This window comes from Gadus chalcogrammus, chromosome 16 (genome assembly GCF_026213295.1).
Source record: "Gadus chalcogrammus isolate NIFS_2021 chromosome 16, NIFS_Gcha_1.0, whole genome shotgun sequence".
Taxonomy (NCBI): Eukaryota; Metazoa; Chordata; class Actinopteri; order Gadiformes; family Gadidae; genus Gadus; species Gadus chalcogrammus.
This window is the reverse complement of record NC_079427.1, coordinates 12,726,222-12,743,470: the sequence shown is the minus strand read 5'-3', so window position 1 is coordinate 12,743,470 and position 17,249 is coordinate 12,726,222. Positions and strand designations below refer to the sequence as shown.

The following is a 17,249-nucleotide window of genomic DNA, read 5'->3' as shown; positions in this document are numbered from 1 at the left end:
CTGAAGGGGGTAAGATGGATAAATAGCCTTCAACTTTTCTTAGCAACCCTAAGTTAAATTTTCTACATGATAACATGACTAACAATATGAAAATGCAATAAATAATTAATACTTATATTTCTAAAGTGACATTAAATAGGATACAAAACATCTTATGTTGACAACTTTTAAGACAAGACTGAAGACTCTATTATTTGCTTTAGGTTTCTGCTAATTCTTAAATACATTGCACATACATTTTTTAACTTTGCCTTTATTTTCTTTTATGTATCCATTTTATTTTATAACTTCAATCCATCTTATTTTATTATTTCATTTTATTGTATGACGACGTTGCTTTGTGAAGCACTTTGAGTATGCATTGTGTATGAAAAGTACTATATAAATAAATTTGCCTTGCCTTTCTGCAGTTTGCTGTCATGGAGAAAATCGTCCTGAGGTTCCTTCAACTCAGTGGGTGCTGCCCCTCTTAGTTCAATTCATCTGGAAATCGTCAATGTTCTCCAAATCACATAGTATTGAAGATTATATCTCATTGCATCTTTGCTGGTGGATCGCTTCTAAAATATAGCCTGACCCTAAACCATATTTGGACAATAAAGATATATTTTCAGAAATTTCACATATCATTAATGCATAAAACATGCACTGATTTAAATAAATGCATAATGACATTAATCAATTTAACTTTAAATCAAAATGTGGATGTTTACTTACGAGTTGGTTTTCCTTCACTCAAAGATACTTTGATAATTTTCTCTTATTTCAGTTATTCTGAAAGTAAACGTTAATTTGCCGTTTGTGACGACGCTGAAGTTGGCATCCGATTCGCAGCATCCGATTCGGCAATTGCTGGTTCACCTTAAAACGGTCGTGATTGAAAACCACCTAGAATTTTCAAATCGGTCCTGATTGAAAACCACTACACCTAGACTCTTCAAATCTCATAGTTTCAGATTTGTGAAACCTTTACCCTATTTTTGAAAATGCAATAAAGGCATATTTTATTGCTTTTTAGGGGTCCAGACCGCATTAGAACTGATCCTGATTGAAAACCACTACACCTAGACTCTTCAAATCTGGACTAAATTATCACAGTGAGGCTATACATTATATCAAACCTTTTTTCTATTTGTGAAAATGCAATACAGGCTAATTGTAATGCTTTTTAGGGGTTCAGACTCCATTAGAACGGGTCCTGATTGAAAACCACTACACCTAGACTCTTCAGATCTGGACTACATTATCACAGTGAGGCTATACATTATGTAAAACATAGTTTCAGATTTGTGAATCCTCCTAGACGCCTAGGAGGATTTAATGATTCGTTTCCGTGACCCAGTTCGCTTGATTCAGTTCGCCACGAGGAGTCGTTCGCGAATCGTTCGTTCGTTCGTTCGTTCAGTCGAGTTTCCGGTAGCACTAAATCCATTGAGTCTGACTGACTCATCTGAGAACCGTGCAATGGGATCCATTCCATGATGCGATTTACCGCTACCGGAAACCAGGCTGAACGAACATACGATTCGTGAACGACTCCTCCAAGTTCAGTCGAGTTTCCGGTGAATCGATTCACCGGAAATCGATTCGTTCGTCCTAAAGACTCGTTCATTCGAACCGGTTCGCGAACGAGCTAACACCGTAACCATAGCAACTGAATAAACCTAAATACCAATCGATTCGAATTAATTGAAGACAGAAGTAAATGTTGTTTTCCATGTATTGTAAATGGTGACTGCCCTGCAATGATTTGGGTTTTCAACCAAAAATAAGATACATTGGGACTGTGTGTGTTTAGGGGTCGCGACCCAGCGGACTAATAGTTACTGTTCATGTTACGGTGACGTTACCTTATATTTCGTCTGATGCTCATTTATGAAACACAAATCTCACTCAAGGCTTTTGCATAGACTAAAATTACATCTCAAGTGGCCTACCGGAATTCTAGCTCGATCCAATTGGACAAATCTTAAATTTCATGGAAAAAGTAGTGCTTTAGCGGAGGGATCGGGCGGAGGTATATTGCAGTTCCAAACCCCTCAGCTGATGTGAAACTAGCTGGGTTAGAGAGAAAGAGGAGCTGGTGCACTGTCTGTTACAACTACAACACTGGAACAAATAGGTAACAAAAAACCCTTTAAGTATTATAATGTAGTGACACTCACGCCAACACTTCTTGCTACCTTTATTGTATTATAATATTTCAGTACGATGGCGGAATTTAGAGTTCGGGTTGCGAAAATACCTCGATTCCCGTTCCTGCTTTCATGTTTTTTTGTGTATCTGTGAGATTCAGCCAGGGTAAAGATATCAGAGGCCATTTCTTTTTGTCAGCTAACATTATTGTTAGCTAAAGGCAAAATACAGAATTTTAAGATCATTGTTTGCGGAATAGCTCACCAAAGATTAACATCGTGGCTTTTGACTGTTGTACGTTTGGATGTTGTAAGAATCGTGTCTGTCTGGTGTCGAGTTGGCAACATTAAAACGCTTTAGCCACATCGAAGCTAAGTAGTTGGGATGCCAGAATAAGCTGCTACGGTTCTTCTTCAATTTGACGTTTTAACGACTCGTGGTGTAAAATAATCGGTTATTTACTGGGTTCAAATTCATAGTCACGATATATTTGTACAATAATAAAAGGAAACGAAACATTTGTGTAGTTTGCTATCATTTCGCCTTTTACGTATGAGCTGTAACGTCAACAATCTGAAGTATGGACATGGGACAAAGATCCGCTGACTAGTTAGCTTAACTGGCTAAGTTAAAATTAGCGTTCTAATTAAAGCTAACAGTTCGATAGCTCGCGTTTTTATTCGATGTTATTCCCTTTAGATACCCCTTATTTAAATTACCTGACTGGTTCTGGTTAGACAAGTGCCGTGGTATTTAACGTCATCAATACGTGCTCGTGATATTCTTATTATTGCTACTCGGTTAGCATTTGTTAAAGGTTGGATAAATCAGCTGCGAGCGAAGGTTAGCAGTTACGCGATTAAGCTAAAGCAAACATGCGTGATGTTTGTAGCTAGTGGTAGCCACATACCCTGTTGTATTTACGTTGACAGTTGCTAAGATTCGTTCTGGGCCTGTCAGCTACCAGCCCGACCAGCAGTGGTAGATATCCCGGGTGACAAAACAACTATGGAGCTCATTTAACTTCGAGTTATATTAATCACCTCGTGTCACGTTATTATTGTATCGTGGTCCACTGTAACGCATCTATTTCAGTGGTTGATGGTTTCCGGACAGCTAGCTTGCCAGGTTAGCAAACGTTCGCATGATCAGTGAACGGCTGGTGCGAAGACAGTCAGACCGCTGCTGCCATTTTCGATGGGGAATCTCAGGTGATCGCAATGGTATCTTACCACATAAGGGGACCTCGTAGCCATTGACGTCAAATCTACTTGAGAAGTAGTGTAGGTATCGTTTGACACATATAGGTTATTGAATGTAGATTTAATGATGGATTTAGATTATTGTTTTGCTTAAAATGTTGACACTTATTTGCCAACTACGCATTTTCGTGTCTCCACTGCCAAGTTAGCCAACGTAACTTCATTGTAGGGATTGGTTTTGTTTACTAGTTTACAATGTATTAACATTCGAATATCATTAATTCGATAACCACGCGTTTATCTGTGTAGGTTCTGTGTTTTTTTAGATTTATCCCGATGGGATTTTGTCACTGTCAAAATGTATGGGATTAGGTTTTTAGTCGCTACTCATGCTAGCCGGTATTGCTAGCATACTACGTCAGAAATGTAGGCCTCTGTAAATCATGATATTAAAGTGTTTATTGCAGTATTGTTATTTCAATGTTGAAGCGGTGTGATATTTCTCTTTTAATAAACGGATAATCCGCTTTGTTACGTAAAACGTAATGTTATGGCCGCGTGGAATAGATCAGTTAATATAATGAAGGAATAAACAAAGACGAGGATGCACTGTCAGTACAGGCCTAAAATGGCCCTGTGTGCTTGCCAAATGTGGCGTATTTTTATGATCAATGATATAATGATTTTAAGTCTTAACTGTCATTCACAAAGATGCATGTAGCAGTAAAGCATGAATTCAAATGAATTCACAGGATACAGTACATATTGTTTGATCAAACAATTTCTGCAGAATGTGGTCAGAATTTTAATTGGTTATGGAAATTTTGGTTATAAAAGTTAGAAAATGATTACTATAATGCGTTAGTATTTAATTTTGTGTGCTTAAGTTATTATTTTGTTGGAATTATGTTGGTGAGGTGTTTTTTCCTGACAGTTCCTTTTTGATACTGCTTCAATCTACCTTTGTGTCAATATTTAAATTATTTAGCTTGCTTAATCATTATTTAATTTTCTTTGTACTAGTAATAGCACAACTACCTCGACCCCCCCCTTATGGACAATAATAAACTGGCTTCATCACAGTCTATAATAATCCATTCACATTTATTTCATTCTGTCTTTAATCCTAGAATTGTCAGTCTGTATTTCAATTTCAAAGTCTACTGATTGGAACACTTAGACACTTTTATTGATCTGAAGTATATTATTGATAATCCAACTGCCTTAAACGTTGTAAATGCATTTTTACAGCAGAGTATTCTTTTATTGTGTTTTTTTTATCATCTGATCATCCACTCAGTTATTTTGCTGAAATTGTTTCTGTTTCCCTTCTTTTCAGTGAATGGTAGTGTCTAGAAAGGGTATGTCCCTTCAGGAGAGAGGTGCCAATGTCCAACCGGCCTAATTCCAATCCAGGGGGGTCACTGCGTCGTTCACAGAGGAACACTGCTGCGGCCCAGCCACTAGACCACACAGTCGCGGGAAGGTGAGTGACCCTCCTGCTTAGCAGACCTTATAAGTGGGCCACCTAAACCCCACCCGACCCATGGGCTTGAGAGTTCTGGAGTTCTGCAATAAACTATCTTTGGAGAAATATTTTTAGATATCCTTAGATTATTATTATGTTAACTGTCTATATTGTATGGTTTGAAATTTGGCCCTCATTTTAATTTCTGTATGTGGTACCTATTTTCCCCTTATGTGGTACCTGTGCATCTCGTCAGAGTTTACAACTGTGTTGTAGTATGCCTCGTCATTAGAGATGTATTGGCACTTTTCAAAAACCATAAAGTACAATACATTCAGTCATAAATTATTGCAAATTTGGACTGGTCATGACATCAAGCAGCATTAGGGCAGAGCAAATTAAAGCGATCTACCAAGCCACCTGACGGCAGGAAATGCAAATAATTTGAGCCAAAAGCTTGGAACTAGAAAAATCCCTGTACACTAGGGGTGTAACGGTACACGTATTTGTACCGAACCGTCATGGTACAGGCACTTCGGTGAAGTTACAGAAGTGTACCGCGGTTCGTAAATGTGGTGTACATAGTGTTAATATGCAGAATGTAAAGGCTTGTTTTGTAATGCGGAATTTAAAACTTGAAGTCAGAGTTCCACCCGGACAGTTTAGCCAAAGTATACTACTCCGACTCCGTAATCCGCTCAGCAGCTCTCCGTCGGGATGTCAGATACGCAATGCAATTCGCCGCCCGATCTATCTTATATGTTGACTAAAAATGGAGAGGGTCTCCGACAGGCTCTCCGGCTATGGAGAGGGCTCTCCGTGTCTACGTATAGCACTTTAACATGCACACACATTTGAAAAGGCACCATCGAGGTGTTACTATCACCGTTGCTGTGGAAAAAAAACGAACTGTGCAAACCCAGCTCACAACACTATTTCATCACCCCTGTCTGGGAATTCAGAAATGCAAATGCCATAACCAAGTTTATTGGTGTTTTCATTGCTTCTATTTACGGGTTGAGAAAAAGCAATTTTTTTAAATTTTCCCCTTAACTATTTACCGTACCGTACCTTAAAAACCGATTTACCTACCGAACCGTGACTTTTGTGTACCGTTACAACCCTACTATACACATAACAAGTTAACATAAAAATTCCCGGATAATAATCTCAAGCTGGCGGGAAAGTCATGATTATGATAGCTTTTTATGTATACAACCCATCCGTCCATTTCCCAACAGGGGAATTAATTCTTGCAAGTCCATATATGGAAAAATGTTGACACCGCATTCCAAACGATGGATTGAATTCAAATTGTTTTGTAAATCAGAATAATCTTTTACCGTCCAATATAGTTGGTTATTTGGATCTCAGTGAAATATTACGGGAATTGTTGAAAAACTGTTATTTTGCTGTTCTACAGATGGCATTTGTTATGTCTAAACGCTTAATTGCTCTCAATCTGCATTTTAAAATGTTCCTCTAATCTGAATAAATTAGAGTATATGTGTTTGCTAAAAATTCATGATTCTAAGCACATATTGTTCCTTCCTCTTCAATTTCAACCTTACAGGTTGCAGTCAGAGCAGGTTAAACTTAAAGCAAATTCCCCTCCTGATAGTAGAAGACCAAATTCTAAGGCTTCCAAAGCCACGACCAGCTCAGCCTCTGGCCAGTCCAGAGGGCACAGCTCAAGAAGGTACCCCTCTACTCTACTTGGCACTCACTATGTGTGTGTGTATGTATGCAGGGTGTGCATTTATTTTAATTAACTGCATAAACCACACAGCTCAGTTAATTATGAATATAACATGTTATTGACCAATCTGCCTAATGAGTCTGAATAAGGCATGGTACTCTTGAGTACATGGGTTGACGATTGCCCCCCTGACATGGTTCCTTACCGTTTCTTTATTTTACTGTCCTACAGAAGCGGCCTTTCTCTATCCGTGGCTTCCTTTGTGCTGCCAGACGACCCAGAGGCTGCAGGGACATCCCAACAAGAGCGACCAGGCCACCAATCAAAGAGTGAAAGCACCCGTGGGCTAAAGCGAAATTCGGCACCAGACCACGTCAGCACCTACGTACCCACCCCTGCCAAAAAATCAAAAACTCTGCCACCACGCAGAGACAATACACTTGAGACCAAGAAGAGCTCAGCAAAGTCCAAGAAGAGACCGCTTGCACCGGAGCCACCTGCGCCCTCAGGTCGAGGGCAGGGCAAAAAAAGCGGGGCCGCCGGGGCCTCTCCGACTCTGAAACGGAAGAAAGCGGACCCTCTCCCCGGTTTGAGTAGCACCACTGGGTCCCTCCCCAACAGTATTGAGGGCAGAACTGCAAAACCCTCCAAGCTGGCGTCAAAATCGGCAGCCTCAGCCAAAGCTGGGTGTAGCGCCGTGACGGACTCCTCCTCTTCTGCCTCTACATCTTCCTCCTCCTCCTCCGCCGGCACCAATAGCGCCGCCCCACAGGGTGCCCGGGTCAAACAGGGCAAAGACCAGAACAAGGCCCGCCGATCTCGCTCAGCCTCTAGCCCCTCCCCTCGCCGCAGCACTCGGGACAAGGAGCAAGCTAAGGCTGCTGGATCTTCCAAATTTGAGTGGGCAGCCCGCTTTAACCCCAAAGTCAATCTGCCAAAGCCCAAACTGTCCCTGCCCGGGTCCTCTAAAACTGAAACCTCCAAACCTGGGCCGTCTGGACTACAGGCTAAACTTGCAAGTGAGTCACACCGTCTGCCTGGATAACACCTTATTTCCAGTGCTGTCTCCTTGTTGGTCTTTATTGTTTTACAGATATATCTATGTATCAAACACCTTTCGCACACCCATTTTCCACAGACCTCCAGGAGCCTTACTCGGTCCTCAACCAGGGATATGCAGTTGTACTTGACAGCATTTAGTTGATAGTCAGCCCTTTAAATGTTTGACAGGTTACTTATAGAGAGGAGTTTTAGTAGTGAGGCGTAGCACTATAAGATGGTCAATGTTGTGTTCCTTGAAGTTCTTTACCACCGGGATTAAATATCACAGTAGTGGTACCAGCAATGTTGCAGCTTTGGTTACAGCAGCTAACTCTTTTCCAATGGGAGCTGATGACGCTGCTTTTGACTTGGGACACATTACAGCGCAGCTGGGCGGCTCCAATAATGCATATGGGTAGAAGTATGTAAGGTTAATATGAAAAAGGTTCCTTCATTCATTTAGAGAAAAACATACCAAATTATATAATGTGCACGGATTGCAGGAAAACATTTTCTCCACCTTTTCCCAATACACACGATCAACAGTGTGTGCATGCTCACATGATACATGTTGTTTGTTGGAGGGGGTAGTGGGGTTTCTTCAGCAGCTAAAGGGCTAGCTCAGATTTCATACCAAGTACCAGTAGCCTGAAAGTGGACAATGTCTAAATACTGTTTAGTTGCTCAACAGTCTTTCTCACAAATGGAGTGAGCTGGAGCCTTATATTTTGTGTGTATTAATGGAGTTCTATGAATGCGGATGTGGTCAGCAGATTCAGTTCGTCTTATCTGTACTCTTTTTTTTTTTTCATTTTGTAAATTTTCTTACAAACTTAATACATGTTTATGTAAAGACCATTTATTTTGCACAAGGAAGGAAGATTCTGTGCCTACTGGATGGAAACGTAGATTGTTTTGAACATTGTGTTTAGCATTAGCATTTAGCCTTTGCTAATGTGCTCAATCCGGCAGCCTGCCGTTCTGGGGTCTGTAGGTCAGGGGATATCAAGGCAGGTGTAGCATGCCATGTGGCAGGAGTCCATTTGGACAGACCCATCCTAAGTTAGACCGTGTTTCAGCAGATGACATGCAGAACATATAAAGGTTATGGAAAGACTTGCTATCCCAGGCAAAGTAAAGGAGCAGTTGTACATTTCTCCAGCTTACAAATTGTATTTTATTTGAATTGTAGCAGATAGTTTCTCACTTTATTAATCATACACAAACACCTAGATATGTCCCTTTTAAACTCTGCAAAGGGTGAGTACTACCACCTTGCATGTGTCCGTGTTGTGCTATGTAAACAATTGCGTAATGCCATTTTCATGAAGCCAGTGTTTGGCTGTGGTGTTTGTTGGGCTATGAGGGCATCAAGGCTACCTATTAAAGTGCCTGTAGACAGCATGGTCTTGTATGTGGAAGCCTATACAACATGGCACGTTTGGCAACGTCTCGTTTGGCAACGTCTCTTTCTTGGCTGGCTTGAATAATCTTGCAGCATAAGGGATTGCGTCGATTGGATGATCTGTGGTTAATAAGAGGTTTATCTTTTTGGTAATTTTATGGTTCCAACCTTTTCAAATAACTTGCTTCTCAAGTTTCGGTTTCATTTACCGACAGCAAAATATGGTTCATGAAATGGAATTACAAGGGTATTTCTGTAATTCATCCTACTGGTGACTAAAGCTCTACATTGTACACTGATGATTAGAGGTCTGTAAAGTATGAATTGCCTTGAGCCCCACTGCCAAAGGCAAACAACAAGGCTATTCCTGTTTTTACGTATACTGTGTCTCTGGGAATTTTTGAATTTTTCTAAGAAAAGCTTTTTTTTTGGAAATGTTTTCACAATAGAGGTAGCCGGTGCATTTGTTAATAGCTTTGGGTACTTTTTGTTTTCATTGATCAGGTTTGAGGAAGTCCACTAAGAAGCGCAGCGAGTCTCCTCCAGCAGAGCTCCCCAGCTTTCGGCGGAGCACACGCCAGAAGACCACGGGCTCCTGTGCCAGCACCAGGTAACGGAACAGACACGGGAGGACCTACCCTGGCCTTGAGCTAGCTCGCCCTATTGGCCACTGTGATATGGTTCTTGCACTGAAGCGATGGACCTACTGAGCTATTGGCTCACACCCTCTCTCTTCCCTCTGCTCAGTCGGCGGGGCTCAGGCCTGGGCAAGCGCGGGGCAGCCGACGCTCGCCGACAGGAGAAAATGGCCGACTCCGACAACAACCAGGATGGGGCCAACTCATCCGCCGCTCGCACTGATGAGGCGCCGCAAGGGGCCTCCGGTACGTTGTTCACTATGCTACAGTTTGGTCTGTTATATTCACACATTTTTTTCATAGTTGTAGGATAATTTTTTTTACCGCAGAAACTTTCCCTAGGAATCTTTTCAATGAATTATGACCAGGGTCTAAATTAAGTTCCTGGTAGATTTCCCCCCCAATAAAGTCCCTTCTTAGGGAGTTCCCAAAGAACAGGAACTTTCGAACCTTAAAGCACTGACATTTCCGATTGGTCGAGTAGCACTTCTTTTCAATAACTGATAAAATCAGTTTAATAGGTTTCAAGGTCCATTTACATCAGGCACGCAACGAATAAACGTCAAGGAAATATTAGGCCAAACGAAATTACATATTTTACATCAGTTACGACGTGGGGCATTTTCCAATAAGAATCGTCCACGTGCAAAGATCTATGGATTCAACCCTCAATCTCCTAGCCTTTGAGGCCAGTGTATCCTTTCATCGAAATGTCCTCTGTATTCAGAGTATTCAATCATGAATGTTAATTTTTTTTAATCCAAGTGGAAATAGTGTAACGAATGGCAGCTTGCGGATGAGTCTTGGTGTGCATTTGGAGTGTTATTTAATTTATTAATGTTTTGGAGATCTTTGTGCTTGAGGTTGTCTTTCTTAAGGAGAAAGTTGGTATACAACTGAACATCTTAACGTTTACAAAAGCAACCAATCAATGTATTAATTAATGATCAATACAAACAACTCTATGAATGTTGTTACAATGTAGCTTACAAACAGCTGTGTCTTTTTCATACGTCGGCATACTAATTTGCCTAACATTGAGATTATGTCTAAATGTCCCAGCCATTTAGAAATAATCTCATTACAAATTGTATGCTTTAAACTAAGGGTCCCCCCAGCTAAGATTTTGCATGGTCTAATATGAATCCTCAGACAATACACATCGTTGATTGATCGTCAAATCATATAGGCTATATTTTTTGCACAATTATCCCGACATCCTTTTTTGACTTGAAATCATCCCTGCTAGGGCTGTAGTCAACCAAATAAGATCTTGAATATAAACAAATATATAATTAAATAAATCTCTCAATTAAATATTTGGCCACAGAGCTACCCTCATTCTACACTATCTAATAGCCGTAATATCAGGCAAGTGCTGTTTGGAGAAGGTGAGTGGGTTTCAGATCCTCTCTTTGTCCGGGTCAGCTTCAATATAATGTGGGTCGCACACCGGACGAGCCACTGAGCGCCGCGCTGGGCAGCATTGCAGTGGAAAGTGGTCTACCCACCGTCTACTATCTATCCAACCATATGATTATAGAAAGAGAAACTACAGAGCCTTTGATATTATTTTGATTCATGATTAATGTTATTTCTAAAACAACATAGCCTATCACTCAAAAAATGACGTATCGGTCTGCATTTGTCCCTCCCCTACTACAAGAATTCTTAAAGCCTTATTTTCCAGGGACAGTTGAGGTAACATTACTGAAATGTGTTTTGTTTTTTTTGTTCTCAACAGCTTCTAGTTCAGTTGCTGGAGCTGTTGGCATGACTACCTCTGGAGAGAGTGAGTCAGACGACTCTGAAATGGGGAGATTACAGGGTAATGTATTTCTTTACTATTAAATAATACATGGTCTGTTTGTATTAAACCACTACTGTTTGGAGCGGGTCACCTACTTTTCACGTGCTCTCTTTCTTGAAGCCTCTGAGTCATTTGCATTCCAGCTTTAGCAGGGTTGCCCTTCTAACCCTGCTGTCTTGGTCGTCTACAGCCCTTCTGGAGGCCAGAGGTCTCCCCCCACATCTCTTTGGACCCCTCGGGCCTCGCATGTCGCAGCTGTTCCACAGGACCATAGGCAGTGGAGCCAGTGAGTTCCTCCTCCTCCCACTTCCACTTGTTCTCTTCTTTCCTGTCTGCTTACTAAAAAACCAAATTGGCAATTTGCACTTAAGTCCCAGGACATGTCTTGCCCCTTTTTTAAATGGTTAGAATCTTACCGACCTATGATTTATTTAATTGACCAGGTGGTCTAAAGTTCAATCTCATCATGTAATAAGGCTAGACTGTTAAAGATTTTAAAGAGGTGAACAAAAGATGCAGAAAATGGGTTAAAGGAATCGATCACTGAAACTCCAGACAACAACATTTTCAATGTTCCATTTTATGAATGTGAAAAGGGTCTCGATTGGTAATCTTTTGCTATTTGTTCATTTGAGGGGACACTCTGGAGTGTCACGCCAACCCAGGTTGTTGTGTTTTTTCTGCTGTTTACATCCTGTGCCCTCTGTCGCGCCCAGGCTCCAAAGCTCAGCAGCTGCTCCAGGGCCTGCAGGCTACAGGCGACGAGTCCCAGCAGCTCCAGGCTGCCATAGAGATGTGCCAGCTGTTGGTAATGGGCAATGAGGAAACACTGGGTGGCTTCCCAGTCAAGAGTGTGGTGCCAGCCTTGGTAAGATTCTTTTTCTATCGGTAACGGCTCATGGCTCGATGGAAAGCTCCCGGTCTGATGACTTTTTGCTAACCTAGCATCCACTCAGATTTAGGTATGCATCATCAAACCTGATTACCATTTCAAATGTTTTCATATCTGTAAAATGGAGGCAAAGCACATTTCTAGGGTAGTTTTTAGTTGGGTAAAATAAGTTGTCTTGGAACACATTTCCTTAATTGTATTTGATCGATGTATATTATTGTGATCCGTAACAGTTATTCTGCAGGTATAGTCCATGTCCTTGTTTAATGTTTAAATATTCTGACTTTCTATTACAGATTGCATTGTTACAGATGGAACATAATTTTGATATTGTAAGTATTCCTGAGATTGAATGTGTATACAAATGTATGTGCTGTCCATTACGGCGGAGGCTGCATTCAGACCGTCTTCCCTCCATGCACACAGATGAATCATGCATCCCGTGCTCTCACCTATATGATGGAAGCACTTCCTCGTTCTTCTGCTGTGGTGGTCGATGCCATTCCTGTCTTCCTGGAAAAGGTAAGGTGTTTCTTTTGCTTTTGCATGCATTCTTTTTTGGTGACGGCCTACAGACATGCTAATCTGCCTCTTTAAACCTATTGCAGCTTCAGGTGATACAGTTCATTGATGTAGCAGAGCAGGCGCTGACAGCCTTGGAGATGTTGTCAAGGCGACACAGCAAAGCCATTCTACAGGCTGTAAGTACTGCTTTTTTTTTTTACTCCTTCCCTCTCGATCTTCAACACAGAACTGTTTGCCCACGACTATGAATGTCTCTCTAGATGGATGGATTGATCTGTCTCTGGATGGATAGCTGGACAGATCTGGATGGAGAAGCATAGCCAGACACTTTCACCTCACACCATGTCACTGATTCTGCTTGCACTGCCCTTTCTGATGTCCTGATTCACAACTCGAGGAATGGGGTTCTGTGGTGACATCAGAACATCATGTGGCACAGTCGACATGCATTAGTCATCCTTGTGCATCGTCTCTTCCCACGTAGGGTGGGCTCGCCGACTGCCTGCTGTACTTGGAGTTCTTCAGCATCAATGCCCAGAGGAATGCCCTGGCCATCGCAGCCAACTGCTGCCAGAGCATCACACCCGATGAATTCAATTTTGTTGCTGATTCTTTACCGTTGCTGACTCAGAGACTCACTCACCAGGTACCATTGATGCCAGAGGAAAACATGTTTAAATATGAATCATATTTAATCACTTCATATACTAATACATTGTAGAACTGCACTCAAAAATAGGCACACACATATTTTGTGCTATCATTTAACTGCATTTTCCCGCAACACGCTCTCTGATACTGTATCTATATTTTTTGGTTGTATTTGGTCGGCGACTTATCAGTTGTTACTTTCTCCCATTCCAGGACAAGAAATCCGTTGAAAGCACTTGTCTATGTTTCGCCCGACTGGTCGACAACTTTCAACACGAGGAGGTATGTGTAGCCCCGGCCCCTATTCATGGTTGTCATGCCAATGTTGTACACGGTATGCGTTTGTTATCCTTTGTTTGTCCTCCGGGCCACTTTCCTTGATTGTTTTTGTGTGTGTGTGTGTGTGTGTGTGTGTGTGTGTGTGTGTGTGTGTGTGTGTGTGTGTGTGTGTGTGTGTGTGTGTGTGTGTGTGTGTGTGTGTGTGTGTGTGTGTGTGTGTGTGTGTGTGTGTGTGTGTAGAACCTGCTGCAGCAAGTGGCCTCTCCGGATCTGCTGACCAATATTCAGCAGCTGCTGGTGGTGACCCCTCCGGTGCTGAGCTCGGGGATGTTCATCATGGTGGTGCGCATGTTCTCCCTCATGTGCTCCAACTGCCCCTGCCTGGCCGTGCAGCTCATGAAGCAGAGTGAGTGTCGTGTCACTGACACTAATAAACACACATACACACACCGAGCCAAAAGCGTGCTTGGTCACTTAGTCATATTCTGTTCTCTGTTCTCCTCTGAAGCACAGCCATTCCCAGTCTGGCCATTCCCAGTCCTTCGTCTGGTCTAACTAAGCCCGGTGTCTGTATTCAGTTACAGATCTAAATAGTTACTTCATTTATTCTTATTTATGCTTTTGCAATATAGGTTATGTAAGCAAGGAACTAATCTACCATTTGACTATGTACAACACCTTCTGGCAGATTTTTCACGCACAGTGGGAATTCCTGCTTGATTAAATAACATGTTTGATGCAGAATTTTGTTAGAAGTTATATTATAATTTTTTTGTCTCCCTTGTACTCATGTCCTCAGTGCTAGTTGCGGTTTGACCTGCAAGAGTAACTTAACGTGTGTATCTCTGTGTGTGTTGCAGATATAGCCGAGACCCTTCGCTTCCTCCTGTGTGGCGCGTCCAACGGTAGCTGCCAGGAGCAAATTGACCTGGTTCCCCGCAGCCCTCAAGAGCTCTATGAACTCACCTCCCTCATATGGTAACACTCAAGAGCATCTTCATCTCAATATACACAGTTCCTTCTCTTGTCCTGGGGCCCTCCTCCCCAGGACAAGAGAAGTTAATGCATTGTTTATCAAATGTTCCATTTATGTTATTTTCAGTGGTTGAAATGTGCTTACCCCTGGCTAGAAAATATCTATGGAAATCATGTTATTTTAATAGATAAGCACCATCAATTCGTCATTCTTTTCATCGTCATATTTTTACTGAAAAATTGTGCCTGTATTGTGGTGAAGGAGTTGAAAAAGGTTTGGTTGGATGGATATCTACAAATGATGGCTACATATTCCATAATATGCTACTGTGGTCATTCGAGCCACCCGGAGATAAATCCACAGACTACTTATGGGGAGATATAATCCATGATCTAATGTATGCCCTCTCAGCGACGATAATAACCTAATCCGCCCATCTGGTGCTCAATGGTGTTTTTAAAAAGAGTATGTATTCTAGAATACATGGTGGCATATGGCGTCCTCCTCACCGACCCCTGTTGTTTCTAAAGTGAGCTGATGCCCTGCCTGCCAAGAGAGGGCATCTTTGCTGTGGACGTCATGCTGAAGAAGGGCAGTGCTCAGGCCACCGAAGGGGCCATCTGGCAATGGAGAGATGACCGGGGGCTCTGGCACCCGTACAACCGCATCGACAGCCGCATCATCGAGGTATGCGTGTCTATATATCGCCAACATGTGCATTCTTTTAGACTGGATGTTATTTATCAACAAGATTAAGCTGCGTCGATTTGGTATTTGGTTGAATGTTAATCAAGTCAATGCAGTTACGCCAGGCAACATCCCTTTTGGGAACGAATGGCCACGATTAGTAACATCTTATTTCATGTTGAAACAGTGACCGTTCCTCCTAAACTCACTTTGCGGTAGCGAGCGTTAAAACGCGATGAATAATCGATTGGTTCGGAGACGACCTATCCCGTTGCTTTGCAGCCGTTATCTGGGAGGGCTCTTAAATGTCCGTAGTACACTGGCCTTAGTTTCCACGTGCTTGGCATTCGTTAGTGGTCCTTTACTTCAGCAGTAAGTGACGATAAGTGACAGTGACGCGTGGTGGCTAAACGTGGCTGTCGACTCCTGCAGACGGCACACCAGAACGGAGAGGATGAGATCAGCTTGTCTACCCTGGGACGTGTCTACACCATTGACTTTAACTCTATGCAGCAGATCAATGAAGACACAGGCACGGCACGAGGAATCCAGAGGAAACCGAATCCTCTTGCTAATCCCAATACAGGTAAGGCTGAGCCCAGTGCCAGGGTATCATGGCTAGTCGTGCGTTGGCGTCATTGAGTTTTGTATTACAGGTTTTGTTTTAGCTTGCGAGGAAGAAATCAAAACGACATGGCTGCAGTAAGCCTATTTGAACTTTATTGGGGATGAGGTTCCTAATGGGTATGGGCAATATGGAAAAATGTATTGTCATGATAACCATGGAAATGTTACACAATATCGATAAATATCATGCTTATGAATTCGAAATACCATATTTATCAGTCAAACTGAAGGTAATTACGGTAAAGTATATGGTCATTTAATACCAGTAACAAGTTTTCCTTCCCAATATATAATTTCTAATATTTTGATAATTTTTAAGGGCAAAACTGGCGATCATGACGAGTCCATACCTTCATCTCATGATACAATACCCTACAGACCATAAAATATCATATTGAAGTATTGCCCCACCTTGGTTCTGTCTGCTTTATGCAATAAAATGTGTTAACATCCACGACGGTGCAAGATGTTGAAACCACTGTGTCTGTGCCTCCAGGGAGCCACCAAGAGGTGCGGCGGGAGGACGCCCGCGCACAGCTGATGAAGGATGACCCCGAGCTGGCCAAGTGCTTCATCAAGACCCTGTTCGGGGTCCTGTACGAGGTGTACAGCTCCTCCGCCGGCCCCGCCGTCAGACACAAGTGCCTTAGAGCCATTCTCAGGATCATCTTCTTTGCGGACGCAGACCTGCTGAAAGACGTTCTGAGAAACCACTCTGTGTCCAGGTAAACGCGGCCCGAGTTTCCAGCAGTCCGTTAAATGTTATGCGTGGGAGTGAAAGTGCAAGCAAGACGGCTTCTCTCAGTCGGCTGCCATCTTTAGGTCAAGTCTTTCATGGTCAGATCAACAGAACGACAGTCAGACTGGCCACTGAAATTCTTATGACAAGTCACTGAATACTACCACATTAAATATGCTAGATTAAAAAAAGTATAAATAAAGATGCATCTATGAAGTACTGAGTGTACATATAAAGGTAATTGTAGAACTGACAACATAAACTGAATCTAATTATATACCAATTCACTTCCAATTATCGTCCAATGCCATCCGCAGGTTAAAATCTGTGCTAAAGATGATGCTTCAACTTCACTTAGTGTATCATTAAAAATATTTATTAGCTCTTTCAAAGCTGCAAACTTGTCGCTTTTCGGCGACAATCGCCGTTTTCTTGGTCAATTTGGTCATTCACGAGAATCGTGTAGAACCGGAG

General features: G+C 42.1%; 1 protein-coding gene across 10 annotated transcripts in view; it reads left to right on the top strand.

The window, feature by feature from the left end:
* Positions 1–1,796: 1,796 nt before the first annotated feature.
* trip12 (thyroid hormone receptor interactor 12) overlaps positions 1,797–17,249 on the top strand; it is a 28,415-nt gene continuing 12,962 nt past the window's right edge. For 2 of the 10 annotated variants that reach the window (XM_056611138.1, XM_056611137.1), the window contains exons 1-19: positions 1,799–2,122; positions 4,678–4,824; positions 6,380–6,505; positions 6,737–7,524; positions 9,456–9,561; positions 9,699–9,835; positions 11,334–11,417; positions 11,590–11,685; positions 12,116–12,267; positions 12,588–12,623; positions 12,718–12,813; positions 12,900–12,992; positions 13,301–13,462; positions 13,681–13,749; positions 13,987–14,152; positions 14,607–14,724; positions 15,253–15,409; positions 15,923–15,995; positions 16,533–16,761. In XM_056611138.1, coding sequence (XP_056467113.1) covers positions 4,727–4,824; positions 6,380–6,505; positions 6,737–7,524; positions 9,456–9,561; positions 9,699–9,835; positions 11,334–11,417; positions 11,590–11,685; positions 12,116–12,267; positions 12,588–12,623; positions 12,718–12,813; positions 12,900–12,992; positions 13,301–13,462; positions 13,681–13,749; positions 13,987–14,152; positions 14,607–14,724; positions 15,253–15,409; positions 15,923–15,995; positions 16,533–16,761 — 2,786 coding nt within the window. In that variant the 5' untranslated portion in view covers positions 1,799–2,122; positions 4,678–4,726. The other 8 variants (XM_056611136.1, XM_056611134.1, XM_056611142.1 and 5 more) reach the window with 6 other exon arrangements.